This window comes from Anopheles darlingi, chromosome X, assembly GCF_943734745.1.
Source record: "Anopheles darlingi chromosome X, idAnoDarlMG_H_01, whole genome shotgun sequence".
In the NCBI taxonomy this organism is placed as follows: domain Eukaryota; kingdom Metazoa; phylum Arthropoda; class Insecta; order Diptera; family Culicidae; genus Anopheles; species Anopheles darlingi.
In genome coordinates this window covers 1185522-1200000 of record NC_064873.1, presented here as the reverse complement: position 1 = coordinate 1200000, position 14479 = coordinate 1185522, and the positions used below count along the sequence as shown (strand labels likewise).

Below are 14479 nucleotides of genomic sequence, written 5' to 3'. Positions count from 1 at the left end.
ATCGCGCTCTCAACGGCCATGCACACTGGGAGAATCATCAATCAATCAGACTCAGCTTGAAGTCAGAGGCAAGAGGTGTAAGGGTTACCTGCCAGCAGGACCATGTAGCCGATCTGCAAGTGCCACAGCTGCCGCTGGCATTCCGAGCTTTGATCGAAGTGAAAGCTGAGCGTCACTACTAGCAACACCAGGAGCCTATCAAAGATGGAAGGAAGGAACGAAGAATGTCTCATTGGTTAGTCGGACAAGTCGGATAGTTTTGCTGCAGCTGCAGCTCGAGGATAAGCCCCTTACCAGATGAAGTGAATGACGAGAAGGAAGAGACCGGGGACGACCAGGTCGTCCGAACCGACCGACCAGCGCCTGCGGAACACCACTATGCCGGGCATCTGCAACGAAATAGTACACGGTGGAGTCGGAGGCACACGGCATCATATTCCATCGGTGTTGCTGTATGAAGGTGCCCCTTTCGACTTTTGCCGAAAGCGAGTCAAGATCATAGGCCACACACACACACACACACACACACACGGGCGCGCGCAACTGCCTGCGGTTGGCATAATGAGCGGTGAAATTATTCCTCGCACGAATAGTGGCCTCTTCCCTCTCCAGCTACTCTTCAACCTACACACGGCTACGGGTTACTGAAGCACGTGCGATGCCGTGACATGCTTGCGTACCGCGACACTGACACAGCCACAGTTGTTGTAAAGCCGACCTCAAGACCTTTCCATTTTCGGGGACATCCTTAGCCAACACCAACCGTTGAACACCACCAGACACCAGACCCTTCCAGAGCTATATCCCTTGCAATCTAGCGAGTTTCTCTCTCTCTGTCTCTCTCCTCATCTTCCAGTCCGCGGCTCGTCGACAGTGAAGTCTTGGTTGGTGGAGAACGGCACCAGAGAGCCATCTGGATTACCGCGGAACAGTACCCCTCCGGGGGAGGGGAGCATCACCCCCCTCTCTGGTGTTCCTTCTCTACCCCCTCCCCCTCTATCAATCCACGCGTCTGTCTGTCGGATTGCGAATTCAATTTGTAACATTCAATTACACACACACACACGCGCGCGCGCGCGCACAGACGCACGCACAACTGGACAGGAGCGCGCACACACACACACGGCAGGACAATTGCCTATCACACCAGGATGAGGTGGGCTCGTTGGCCTACCAAACTTACCATAAACAGCAGAGAAGGATGTTGATGAAGGATGGATGGAGAGGTGGAGTGAGGGCACTAAATGCCAAACGAGAGGGACTGAAGCTGATTGTAGTGTCCGCTCCGAGTATCCTGGCCAGCCAGCCAGCCAGCCAGCGGCGTGTGTCTCGATTGGGGGTGGATGGATGGGCTGGACGCTGTGGTTGGAGCGTCGCGGTGGTTGGTTAGTTGCTTTGATGGAAGGATCTGCGTGCGCTGCGTGGCTGTGTGGGTGTTTGTTGCACCACAACCACCACCACCACCAGGCCGAACGATGATGCTAGTACGCCCGCAGGAACGCGTCCTGGTCAGCAGCAGGAGCAGCACCGAGCACATCTGCACCGACCCAACGCCATTGACACCGTGCACCGAACACACACACACACACACCACGGGGGGGTCCTTTCGCGGGCGCTACTACTTGGGTACAGCTTCTGTCCTTCGTGGAATGCGCGCTGCTGCTGTTGCTGCCGCGCTGGTGGCCAGCCCCGGAGAAGCGGGCAGCGGGAGCCGGCCAGCCAGCGACATCCACAGCTTCCTCCCAATCCCCGCGCCTCCTCCCTCCTACTCCTAGAAGGCCACTGGCGTGTGTGGCACCGCAAAACGAGCGACGCGGCGGATCCGCAACAATGACCACGACCACGACGACCACGACGTTCACGACGACGACGACGATCTCGGCGACGGTAGCTCGCGGGAAGGACTGGCGAGCCCAGGCCAAGCGACCAGGGAAAATCGCTGCTATTGGGGAAAACCGACCTCGAAGCGCCGGACTGCCAACACGTGCAAGCGCTGCTGTGGTAGTGTGCGTCGGTGTTGAATGGTGGTGACTACCGTGTTTGATGTTTGGCGCCCGATGCCCGCGCCCTCCGTCCCGCTCCCCGGCTTCAAACACGGTTGGCCGCGTCCTCCACCCCTCGAGCCTCTGCTGTATGTATGTGTGTGTGTGTGTGTGTGTGTGTGTGTGTGTCTCACACACAACAAGCGTCTGCACGCGAGTACGCAAGTGCGCTCGCCTATCGTTATCGCGCTCTCCCATGCTCTCATCGCTGGTTTCTCTCTCTCTCTCTCTCTCCTTCTTCTTATTCATCGACACGCTTTGCTCCCTTTTCTTTCGCTTCTCTTCTCTTCTCTTCTCTTCCTAGCTAGGAAAATATTCGGTTCGGTGGAAAGCGCCAGGACGACAGGCTGAGGACGCTCTTATCATCGCGGCGTACCGTTGCGATGGTGGCTGTTGCGTTCCTTCCCAATGGAAAACGCTCCACACACACAAACACACATACAGCATCCTGCTGGAGAGCTGCGAGAGACCGGAGATTGCGGCTATACAGCCGTCCAGTGATATGGATGGTTGCTGGCGCGATGGAATGCCCTTTGTTGTGTTACTCCTCACGCAGAGATAGAGAAAGAAACTGCGCGAGAGAGAGAGAGAGAGTGTGTGTGTGTGTGTTTGTCCTTGCGTCCTTGCCCACCCCCTTCAACTGCTAGCGCTCGACTTTCTGTCTGTCGACTTCGCGGCGGGGAAGAATGTTCGGGAACGCGCGCGCCAGTGGCTTATCGCACCAGATAGAGGGGGAAGGGGGAGGGCAGGGGAAGAAGAGGCCATACGCGTAGTGCGGTGCCCGGGGACCTTTCCTTTTACTGGCAGCAGCAGCAGCAGCAGCAGTAGTTGGGCTGCCTGAACACGGCACGGTACATCCCTTCGCCCTCTACATATCCGTTCCGGAAGTGGCGTCGTACCGTAATGAAGCCGTTCAGCCGCACCCGCTGTTATGTATGTGCGTGTGTGTGTGTGCGTGTGTGTGTGCGCAGCAGATCGGAGCGGAGATGGAATACGCGGTTACGGAAATGACCTTTCCAAGCGTCGTCAGACTTTTCGTACCTCTCCGGGAGGTTACACTAACCCCTCTCCCCGTTTCACCTCTTTGATTACCTCGCAGAAGAGGGGAAGGGGACGCGGGGGTGGCGTAATTTCCGTCCACAATTTCTCAAAAGCCAAGCAATGAATGAAAAACCCCAACCGCAACCAGCGTACAGCACCGGGAGTTTTTCCCGAATTTCTACGCTACCCCTACCGCCCACACCCGCACTCCCCGCATTCCCCCTTTGATCCGTGTCGAGCCGACGCATGGTGTTACGCTCTGTAGAGGCTGTAGCCCTCGCGCGCCTCCCTCCCCTATGTGATTGCATCATCAGCGATTACAGAGCTACGCTCGTTTATACCTGTGCGTGTGTCTGTGTGTGTGTGTGCTCACATGTGCGTACGTGCGACGGGGCTAAAGGGAAAATGTTAAGGTGCGCATGAGCAGCCACCGTCATCTCTATATCTCTCTCTCTCTTCCTTTCTCTCTGGCAGTCTCGTATCGAAAATAAAACCCGAACACAACCGGCTTGATAAGCCTGGCGGCCGACGCTATAACACCGCAACTACACCCTGCATCTGCCTGCGCCCCCGTCCCGCCACCGACCAAATCGCGCAGAGAATGTCACTTGAATTTCCGTTCTTCATTAAACTGCGCTGCGTGAGTGTGTGTGTGTGTGCGTGTGTTTGAGTGCGAGAGTCAGGATTTCCCTTTTTCCATCCGTTAGCTACTCGATCCACTCTGCTGTATGTCGCTGCTATAATTTGGGTGTCCCTGCAAGGTGCCTGGCACCCTCCTCGTTCTTGAATATATGATACACACGCACACACACACACACAACCGGTCGGCAGGATTGGGATGCGATTTTTTGGCGAAACACATTGAAGCAAATTGGATGCTTCAAAGAACGGGCTCGATGCTGCTGCTGCTGCTGCTGCTGCTTGGTACAGACCTTACCTGTAAGCGTAACCGGAAGTCTCCCGGAAGTGCACGCACGTAGAAGACTCTCACGCGCACCACTTTCTTCACTGCATTCCTGAGCGAGAAGGGAGGGGGCGCGCGAAGCGAGAGGAAGAGAGAGATGATTATTGGATAGGTAAGGTGGGGGGTGACCCGCTTTCGAGGGTCCAATTTGCCGCTGGAGGACACTCTAAACCCTCCATAACACTCCCCCACCCCCCGCACCCGGCCGATAGCGCGCGAAACCGATTTTCCCTCGGTCATGATGAGAACGCCGGAATGGTCTGAACGTCTAGATAAGCACGCGCTTAGTGTGTGTGTGTGTGTGTAGTTACGCAGTCGCGCAGTCCTTGCGTGCCCGCACGCACGCACGCACGCTAACTGTCACGAGATCATTCGCGGGACGCCGAAATGAAATCGAAATGCAATGCGGTTCGGGGTTTTGCAATGCGGATGTTGTATTCTTAAGCATAAATCATGGTGTCGCGGTGAGTGGTGGTGGTGTGAGGTGGTGTGAGGCGGTGTGATGGGAGGAAGGGCGCGAGGGTGTTGAGCATCATGACATGAGCGTGCGAGAGAGAGACAATCGTGAAGCAAGAGATAACGAAAAAAAGAGAGAGAGAAAGCGACAGAGAAGTTAAGGCTAATAACTGAAGAGGGCGCTCCTTGCTGGCTCAGCTATCCGGGTAGAGTTCGCGTGCTGACTTGAGCGTCCAGAGCGTACGGTGGCGCTGGTGCTGCTTGGACTGGCGGAACCGGGTATCCGTACCGTGCAGCCAGTCCAGGTAGCCGAACGTACCGAAACACTCGGTGAACCTGTGGATGGGCGAGCGTGTCAGAGAGAGAGGGAGAGAAAGAAAGGGAGAGAGAGAGAGTCAGCACATCTCTCCTCCCCCGAAAACAACACCTACTTTGCATGGTGATAGTCGTGGTACTCCGGGCTCGGGAAGAACGGCAGATGGTAGCCGCAGTGATCGCGGATCGTGTTGAAGATGACGAGCGGGAACCAGATGGCGGCGGTCAGGATGTGGGCCCGCATCAGCTGGATCCCGATCATCGGTGGGATCATGTTGCTGAGCACGTGCTCGAGCGGATGGCAGTACATGGCGGTCCAGGCGAACGGTGCGCTCCACTCGTGGTGCTTCTTGTGCACGTACCGGTACAGTGGGCCGAGGTGCAGCAACCGATGCACGTAGTAGAAACCGATCTCGGCAAAGAACACACACACCACCAGGTGGCGCAGGATCTCGAGGGGCGAAGGAAGGACGCGCGGGTCCGGCACCATCCCCTTGATCGTCGCGTGATACCCGACGTACGTCAGCGGGATCCCGACGACCGTCTGGTTGAGCAGGATGGTCCGGGCGACACCGGCCAGCTCGGGCCACCCGATCGGTTCGTTCCGGCCCGGTTGCGTCTTGTAGCGCCTCAGGCACGCCGGTTTATTGGTAAGATCCATCAGCACGAACAGACCACCGACCAGCCAAAACACCGAATGCACGTACACCGTCAGCGCCCACACGTACAGGAACTCGGGCTCGTCACCTGTTTTGGTTTTTTTTTTTTATGAGGCGAAAACGGATTGACGCCGATTAGTGTGCTAGTTGATGCTGGTGGATGCTGCGTCAGCTCAGCGCCGCGCTTTCTTTCTCTGTACCACACCGATTACGTCCAGGAGGGCGTTCCATCGTGCCTGCACCAACGAGCCCGCCGCCGTCCAGCTACTGTTGATTGTGTCCATGACGCGACGCGTTGCTGTTGCTCCTGCTGCTGCTGCTGCTGCTGCTGCACCGGCACGTTTGCACCTGGCTGGTGAAATCACGAATGACGAGCGCACCGGCATCGGGGCCCCTTTTTGGGGCGGGGAAGCACCGTTCCTCCCAAAATCCCAAACGCTCTCATTCCTGTGGCTCCGTCCTTATCCACGGCTACGGCCACCGCCACGCCACCATCACCTTCCTCGCGGATGGCGGGTTCGCTCTTTGCGTCCTGCGCTTTGCCGCCGCTTTGGCCTTTTACGGCATTTTCGGATAAAATAGTGATAACGGAAAGAAGCGGCCGCCTGGCCTGCCGAAACACACAACACTGTGCTTAGAAACATCAACAACACCACACACACACACGCACGCACGCACACACACACACAAAGGCGTGCACGCGTGCGGGATGGTACGGTCGGTGTCAGAGCAATAGGGCGGCTGCGTATCGATAAGATAACTCGCGCCGCGGTCACGGATTTATCTAGGGTTCCGATACGACGGTAAGGGGGGGGATGAGGATGATTACACTGCCTTCTCTCTCTCACTCTCTCTCTCTCTCTCTCTCTCTTCGCTCTCCAATCAGTTCCTCTACCACCCCTTGCGTGCTTTGCGTAATCGGAATTGGATCGGAAAATTAACTTAACCGCCAGACCATCCCCTTTCTGTGTGCATCTGTGTGTAGGTGTGTGTGTGTCTGTGTGTGTCTGTATGTACGCGCGACCACGGAAAAGCGACCTGAAATCCGATGCCGATAAAGAGGCGATGGCGATAAGGGGTTGAACCTGCGCCGCGAACCGCGGGATTACGGCGTTCGCTCGCTCGCCGGTCAGGCACACATGCGTGTTGCTAAAGCGAATGGCGAAACGTGTGGTGCTAGTTTTTTGTTGCGCAGATCGGGGGTTCAGAAGTCATCTATCGGAACTCTTGCGAAATGCGAAGAAAGGGAGGAAGTGGGTGGAGGAGAGGGTCGTTTGCATTTCGCAGCACCGCTTTCCGTTGCGAAACCGAGCATGAGGGTATTTGGAGTTTGGGGTTTGGCTCACCAAAACTCCATTTTACGTTGGGGTTTAGCTTTAGGGTTTATTTTATCAGCTATTTCGCTTTAAAAGAGAAGTTGATTCACTTTTAAGCTTATGGCACTTACTCTAAGCCAATTTACGGTAGTAATATTTATTTTCTAGCTTTCACACTAAGAGCATTTTGAGCCTAAAAATGGGCGAAGCCAAAGAGAACAGACCGTTCGTTTGGCCACGTGTTGTTGGTCACGTTATTTAACCGCGAAATTGAAAAACGAATCATTCAACCGCTAAAGTTATGCAATTTGCTCTCCGCATAACTTTCGCACAACAGATGGCGGTTCGTTTTCATACAAGTTATGCTGCTTCGTCGCGTTTACATCACTGTGGTTTTGGGAGTCCAAAGTTCCGAGAATCGAACCCACCCCGGGAACTTTCGACCACTGGAACCGGGGAACGTATGTCGTCTCATCATCACCGTTTTGCGCGTGTGTGCGTGTTTTGTCGGTATGTTTATACAGGGGTGTACGTAGGTCGTGAATGCCATCGCAGCAGCATCGGATCGGTATCTCTTGGACCGTATCTCGGTCCGGTGACTTGCAGCAGCTGTGCACCCAATGCACCAGCCGAACGAGTAGTGTCTTTTCATGGTGCTTTGGCAGTGTCCTTGGTGTGGCCAGCAGTAGCTAGCTAGAAGAGCAGGTGCCATATCGTAACTTTCGCGTCGCGAGTCGCCAGCAGCAGTGTTGCGTTTTCCCCTTTGCTGAGGTGGCTCCGTGTGCGTGACGGCACAGCGAGGGCGTGCGAAAGAGAGGGCAGCATCTGGGAGCTGCAGGTTTATTGACCGACTGGCGACGGGGGCAAGCGACGCATGCGACTGAGCCAACTCACGTACCAGCAGTAGCGGGGTTTCGAACACGAAGAAATACGGACCCATCTTCAGCTGCATCCCTCTTGTGCCCATCAGACCAGCAGGTGTCTCCGGTTTCTGTGACTCCCTGTCTGGGGAGCGGGTTGGGACTGGAACAACGCATACACCTTACTCATCGGAGTGGCCACGCATATGACGCGGATCACACGGGGCCTAAACTAGCGCGCATCAGATTCGCGGATTTCTCCAGCTGCACACATCCAGAGTTTCCCGGTCGCGGTCCAGCTGGTTACAGGTATACCTCTTGTACATACTCATAGATACACACACGCGCACACAAACACACGTACAGATACTATTCCTAAACCGCCGGGAGCAAGTGTAGCCATCCGCCGGGTCCGGGTGCAGCTCCCACACTGCAGCCACATCAAAACAACTGCCACAGCTGCTGGTCATCGTCATCGTCGCCTCTATCAACCAACGCCAGCCAACGATTCTCAAATCCCTCCGATCATCTGCAGCCCCCAGCCACGAGCGGCCACCGACGCGAGCACCGACACGGGCTACAGCCGGCTGGTCACGATCAAACGGGAGAGCCGCAACGATGGCGCTGAAGAAGGTGAAGGGCAACTTCGAACGGATGTTTGACAAAAACCTGACCGATCTCGTACGCGGCATACGCAACAACAAAGATAACGAGGTAAGTCGGGTGGATCGAAGCGAATCGACGAAAACGGTCCCGCGCGGTCCGGGCCGCGGGCAGTTGGTCGCCGGCTCCCAACCATGGACGCTGGACGGTCGCTGCGGAGTGTGCTGTGCCGCGTTGACCGGCGGTTCTTTCTGTCGTCGCTCGATTCGCAGGCCAAGTACATCGCACAGTGCATCGAGGAGATCAAGCAGGAGCTGCGGCAGGACAACATCAACGTGAAGAGCAATGCGGTGGCCAAGCTGACCTACCTGCAGATGTGCGGATACGACATCTCGTGGGCTGGCTTCAACATCATCGAGGTGATGAGCTCCAATCGGTTCACGTGCAAGCGGATCGGCTACCTGGCGGCCAGCCAGTGCTTTCACCCGGACAGCGAGCTGCTGATGCTCACGACTAACATGATCCGGAAGGATCTCAGCTCGACCAATCAGTACGATGCTGGGGTCGCCCTGTCCGGTCTTAGCTGCTTCATCTCGACCGATTTGTCGCGCGATCTCGCCAACGACATCATGACCCTGGTGAGTGAGCGCGTGCGCCCCACGTCTGCGGTGACCGCGGTCCGAATCGCTTTGTTTAACGCAACACTGTCTACCTGTCCCCATTAAGATGAGCTCCACGCGGCCGTACCTGCGGATGAAGGCGGTGCTGATGATGTATAAGGTGTTCCTGCGCTACCCGGAGGCACTACGGCCCGCCTTTCCGAAACTGAAGGAAAAGCTCGAGGATCCGGACCCGAGCGTTCAGTCGGCGGCCGTTAACGTGATATGCGAGCTGGCACGCAAAAATCCCAAGAACTACTTGTCCCTCGCACCCATCTTCTTCAAGCTGATGACCACCTCCACCAACAACTGGATGCTGATCAAGATCATTAAGCTGGTAGGTTATGCAGCCGCGGGGCCCGCGGATTCCACGATTCTAAAGTTGTGTTCTGTCTGTCTGTCTGTCTGTCTGTTTGGTGTGTGTTCGCGGGGATGGGATGCACCCATCTTTCCGAACGCACAGTTTGCGAGCCTGACCGCGATCGAGCCGGCGTTGGGCAAGAAGCTAACGCACCCGCTGATCGAGCTAATTTCCAGGTTTGCGTTATGATGTTCGGGCAACGGTTGCACGAAGCTGTCGAAATCGTTGTGCTAGTTATTACACCACCACCAACACCAGCGTGTTACGTAGTTCTTCCTGCGGTACATTTTCAATTGCTGTGCGCGCTAGGTTGAATGCGGCTAGCGGAAAGTGGATGACGAGCCTCTGTTATCAAAATCCCAAACTCATTTCCCGTTTATTTCAAATGCTCTTTACCGAGGATGCTAAATTGTCTTTCTAACTGCGTCGTTTTGCTTATTTTTTAATGTGGCTTTCCGTCGATCTCTTTCTATTTTGTAAGCGTTCCCTTTCGATCCTGTTTCTCTGTTTTCATGGCGATCGTTCAAGCGTGCGCAGCGTGGTGCATCGTGTACCTTATCTCCTTTTGATAAAATCTGTTTATTTTTGTGACTGTTGCTGCTTATTTGCTGCTCGTTTGGTGATGGTTATTATCAAAAGAACGTAACTAACATTTCGCAATAAGCCGGTGGGCATTCACACTTGGCACGCTGTTGGACTGAAGTGTTAGCACGCGATACTAGCGCTCGATTATGTACTTCTTAATCATACTCTGTGTTTGTCTTTTCTTCTTTTTACTTACAGTTTGGTGCTTTAACTCCGCTAGAACCCCGATTAGGCAAAAAGCTTATTGAACCGTTGACCAATTTGATTCATAGGCAAGTTAAAATAGGCATCTTTGTAATAGTGGTTGTCGAACGTTTATTTGGTTGAATGTTTTGCTAGAAGCAACAAGTATAGCCCACCAAGTAGCTCGCATATTCGCCAAGCACAATACTTTTGCTCGGTAAACAGAAGGATAAACCATATTTTTTAATTTGTTATTTTTCCTTTTCTAATCCGTTGGATCGGTTTGGTATGCGCCACTATAGTACCTCCGCGATGAGTCTTCTCTACGAGTGCATCAACACCGTGATTGCCGTATTGATCAGCATTAGCAGCGGTATGCCCAATCACAGTGCTTCCATTCAGTTGTGTGTGCAGAAGCTGCGCATCCTCATCGAGGATTCGGACCAGAACTGTAAGTAACTCCCCACCCCACTTAATTTTTCCGCCGGCCTTCTTTTCGATAATGCTTAATTGACACTAACAATAATTACTGATTAAAAATGAATAACTCTTTTCGGAGTTTCTATTTGTTAGTAAGCCTCCTATTCGTTGCCAAGTCACTGATAAACGTTCGTTGATTTTTACAGTAAAGTATCTGGGGCTGTTGGCAATGTCAAAAATATTGAAGACACACCCGAAGAGCGTGCAAACACACAAGGACCTCATACTCGCCTGTTTGGACGACAAGGACGAATCGATTCGCCTCCGGGCGCTCGATCTGCTCTACGGCATGGTATCGAAGAAGAATCTGATGGAGATTGTGCGACGGCTGCTGGGACATATGGAGCGTGCCGAAGGTTCGTCGTATCGGGACGAGCTACTATTCAAGGTGATTGAGATCTGCTCGCAAGGTTCATATCAGTACGTGACCAACTTTGAATGGTATCTGACGGTGCTGGTGGAGTTGATTTTGCTGGAGTCGGGCTCAAAGCACGGCCAACTGATCGCCGCCCAGTTGCTGGACGTAGCTATCCGCGTGCAGGCAGTGCGCTCGTTCGCCGTCAACGAGATGGCCACACTGCTGGCCTCCTATCCGGTATCCTCCGTCCCGAACGGTACCATGCACGAGGTACTGTACGCCGCTGCCTGGATTGTCGGCGAATTCGGCAGCTGCCTGACCAAACCGGAGCAAACGCTGGCCGTGCTGTTGCAACCGCGACCCGTCCCGGGGCACATTCTGGCAGTTTACGTGCAGAATGCACTCAAACTGTTCGCCTACCTTGCCGGACGGGACAGTGACGATGTGGGGGCCCTGCGTGCCCACTGTGACACGTTTCTGGCCGGTTTGCCTGCCTTTCTCAGCTCCGCTGATATTGAGGTGCAGGAGCGTGCCAGTTCTACCTTCATTCTGGTGAAGCTTCTGCGCGAGCAGTTGGACGACGCGAACACCACTGTGCCACCAATCATCGAATGTCAAACGGCTAACATAATCGGTGATTTTGCATCATCTACGGAACGTCGCAGTAGTGGCAGCAATCAAGCTAGTAACGATAAGCTGATGCTGGACGGCGAAGAAGAACCAGCTGCAGGTGCAGGGCCGTCGGAGACAGTGGGTCCACCGCTGCGAGCCCAGCAGCTGGTCCACGAAATCTGCGAACTGTTCCGTTGCGAGCTGAACCCGGTGGCGCCCAAAGCGCAACGTAAAGTGCAATTGCCTGATGGTCTCGATCTGGACGTGTGGATCAACACACCACCGGCGTCCGGATCGGCCGACGGTAGCAGCAGCGCCGACGGGGCATCCAGCGAGGACGAGAAAAAGCTGTTCCCAATCTTCCTCGGTGACAATGGCCGCCAGGGGCTCGACACTAACGGCGATGGTCGTTCATCGTCCTATAAGCGCGTAGAGTGCACGAAGGAAGAGCTTGAAAAGGTGTGTGTGTGTGTGTATAGAGGTGCTCCGTTTAATCTTTCTTTTTAACCAATTCCTATCTGCTGTTCCTTTTTTCTATTCTCTCGAATGCGTAGATGCGTGAGGCACGACTGTTGGAGCAAACGAACAATCCGAACTATCTCAAAACGACCAAAAAGGGCAATGGTACGAAGGAAAACTACGCAGACATTCCGATCGCAGAGATTGCTCTCGATGTACCGCTACAGATACATTGTAGGTATTGCTGGTTACCAGAAAGCTGATTTCAAATAGATGGTGTCCGGTTCGCATAGTTATTGGTATCTCGTTTGCATCCGTTCTATAATAGCCACAAAACGGTCGGAACGATATCTTATGCAAGACCGACGGACTGGTGATGCCGGAGGGGGCTCATCGAAGGGTTCCAAGAGTGCTGGCAAAAAGGCAAAAAAGCGTGGTAAGAAAGGCAAACGCTACTCAGAAGAGTCGGATTCGGAAAGCGATGGTAAGTTAGACGAAGGCTAGCAATTGTTTTTTGCATGCATTTTAAAATATATTGACTACTCTCTTCCATTCTCTTCCACTCTCTTCCCCTATCTTCTATCATCCATGAAACCGATTAGATCCGAAGCCATTGCACATTGTTAACACCGTAATTGAGCTTCCCGAGGGTGCGATTCTTTCGGATTCCGAGGACAAAAACAATGAAGATCCAAACGATCCGCATCGGGCACTGGACATCGATCTAGACGCGTAAGTTAGCGCACGAAAGTTCGAAAGGAATCGTATCTTGAACCGAGCTCACCTCGTCTCCCTCACATTCGCACCATTACAGACCATTAGAGGACGAACGCCCCGTAAGGAGGGCGGTGTCGTCCGCTATCGGACCGAAAGTATCACCGTTGGCAGTGGGCGGTACCGGTGGATCGAGTCTGGCTCACTTGCAACTTACTACCGGTTCTAGCAACGAAGCAACAGCCAGCGCAAGGAAAGGCGGAAAGGTAGCGCGGCGCGTAACCGACACCACCGCGAGCAACGAGAAACCGTCGCACGGCAACGACCGGAAGCGAAAAAAGAAAAAGAAGGAATATAAAGAAGGTGACACCAGGAGTAGTCCGATGATACTGATGCTCGACGTGAGGCCGACATCCGATGCCTCCCAACACCACCGGTCATCCAGTAAGCGCGCAGGTAAAAAACAAACGTCCGCAAGCGGGAGCAATCTCTTGGAGGATACCATAGCCACCGTGGGCGATGATGGAATGCCTGTGTCCGTAAACCCGCCACTGGACGATGGTAGCGTGGAGTGTTCCAATGACGCGAAACGCAAAGCGCTGGTGAAAAAGAGTAGTAAGAAGTCAAAGAACCGCGACCGAGAGTCACGGTCTTCCCTGAAAGGTGGTTCCAGGCAACTGGACGACCAACCAAAACCGGGCTACGAGGAGATGCTTACGCCGGCCAAGGATATGATGTAAGTGGGGAAGCGCAGATGAACCCAAAACAACAGCAAAAGATAGGCAAACCCCAGAATACTCTCATTCCTCAACAATGCTTTTCTTTGGTGCGAACTGAATCGAATAATTGTGCGGAAAATTGCCAAGTAAAAAGCAAAATGAGTTAGACTAGCCGAGTCAAACAGGCGAAAGGAGCACGAGAAAGAACCTAGGCGCAGGTGTTAAAAGAAAACAGGAATACGGTCCGAATCGTTGTCGATACGATGCGATTTGCGGCGACCAATTTACCGACGATTGTGTTGCGTGGAAGATTGTTTCATTATTATTCATCGTCCATACAAGGGTAGGGTCGCTAGGGCGACCTTAACATTATTATCCTTATTTTTATAATAACTATTATTAACATTATTATCATTACCTATCACCATTTCGTGCACGCTTTTGGTTAGTTTTTGGGCGTTCCGGGCGGCTGGAATTCCGGGTGATTAAACTCAACCATCCAAAGCACACCGGGACCGGTGTTGTCCCTGCGGTGCGGTTGGTGGTGTTCTGAATTTTGTGGGTGCAATTGCGATGCGAAATGGAGAGAGAATGAATTTAGCAAAACTAAAAAACAAAAGTGCAGAAAAGAGAGAATGTTAACTTTGTGGATCCGAGACCGAGACCGTGGATTTCCTTACCCCCAGCTTGCGAGTGGCGTCTCAAATGGAACAAAAAATCGATGGAAATAAGAAACAGAATGTAAACGAAACAATAAAATCACCCGCCAGCAGAAAGTTGCACCTTTTTGCGGATATATATATACATGTCTTTACGTTTCGTTTTTTTTATTTTCTGAAGCAATCCGAGCACACGATAAAGGCTGACTTCATGGAAAATTAGTCAGCTGCATTGCTTATCGGCAAGTGCCTCGGCCCTACCCACTTTCTCGTGACTCACTTTCAGCGAATAGCCTGCAAAAATCCGGAGTCGACTCCGTACCTTGAATCGATTGCGAGGTCGACCGTTCGTCTGCTTTGATGTAGCATTCGCCGTAGATATCGTTGATTGTTTTGTTTTCGTTTCCGCTTTTATCTTTACACATGCGGCTTAC

The 14479-nt window shown here is 53.4% G+C and overlaps 3 protein-coding genes and 1 pseudogene across 4 annotated transcripts in view; 1 reads left to right on the top strand and 3 right to left on the bottom strand.

The window, feature by feature from the left end:
* The window catches only part of LOC125949280 (diacylglycerol lipase-alpha), a 6830-nt gene extending 6441 nt beyond the window's left edge, over nt 1-389 (bottom strand). Inside the window, exons 1-3 of the mRNA XM_049676187.1 lie at nt 295-389; nt 89-195; nt 1-25 (exon numbers count right to left, since the gene is read on the bottom strand). The exon at nt 1-25 is cut by the window's left edge and continues 580 nt beyond it. Coding sequence (XP_049532144.1) covers nt 1-25; nt 89-195; nt 295-389 — 227 coding nt within the window. The remainder of the gene's footprint in view (nt 26-88; nt 196-294) is intronic.
* The window catches only part of LOC125949776 (chloride intracellular channel exc-4), a 221450-nt gene that overhangs the window by 20403 nt on the left and 186568 nt on the right, over nt 1-14479 (bottom strand). The window lies entirely within an intron of this gene.
* On the bottom strand, nt 4698-6792 carry LOC125949707 (fatty acid hydroxylase domain-containing protein 2-like; annotated as a pseudogene).
* Nucleotides 7339-14195, top strand: LOC125949366 (AP-3 complex subunit delta). The gene is made up of 11 exons (XM_049676337.1): nt 7339-7962; nt 8189-8367; nt 8529-8894; nt 8983-9252; nt 10060-10133; nt 10347-10495; nt 10671-11953; nt 12049-12187; nt 12282-12437; nt 12556-12685; nt 12768-14195. Exons 2-11 carry the CDS (start codon nt 8272-8274, stop codon nt 13405-13407), a joined length of 3303 nt encoding a protein of 1100 aa, XP_049532294.1. The 5' UTR covers nt 7339-7962; nt 8189-8271; the 3' UTR covers nt 13408-14195.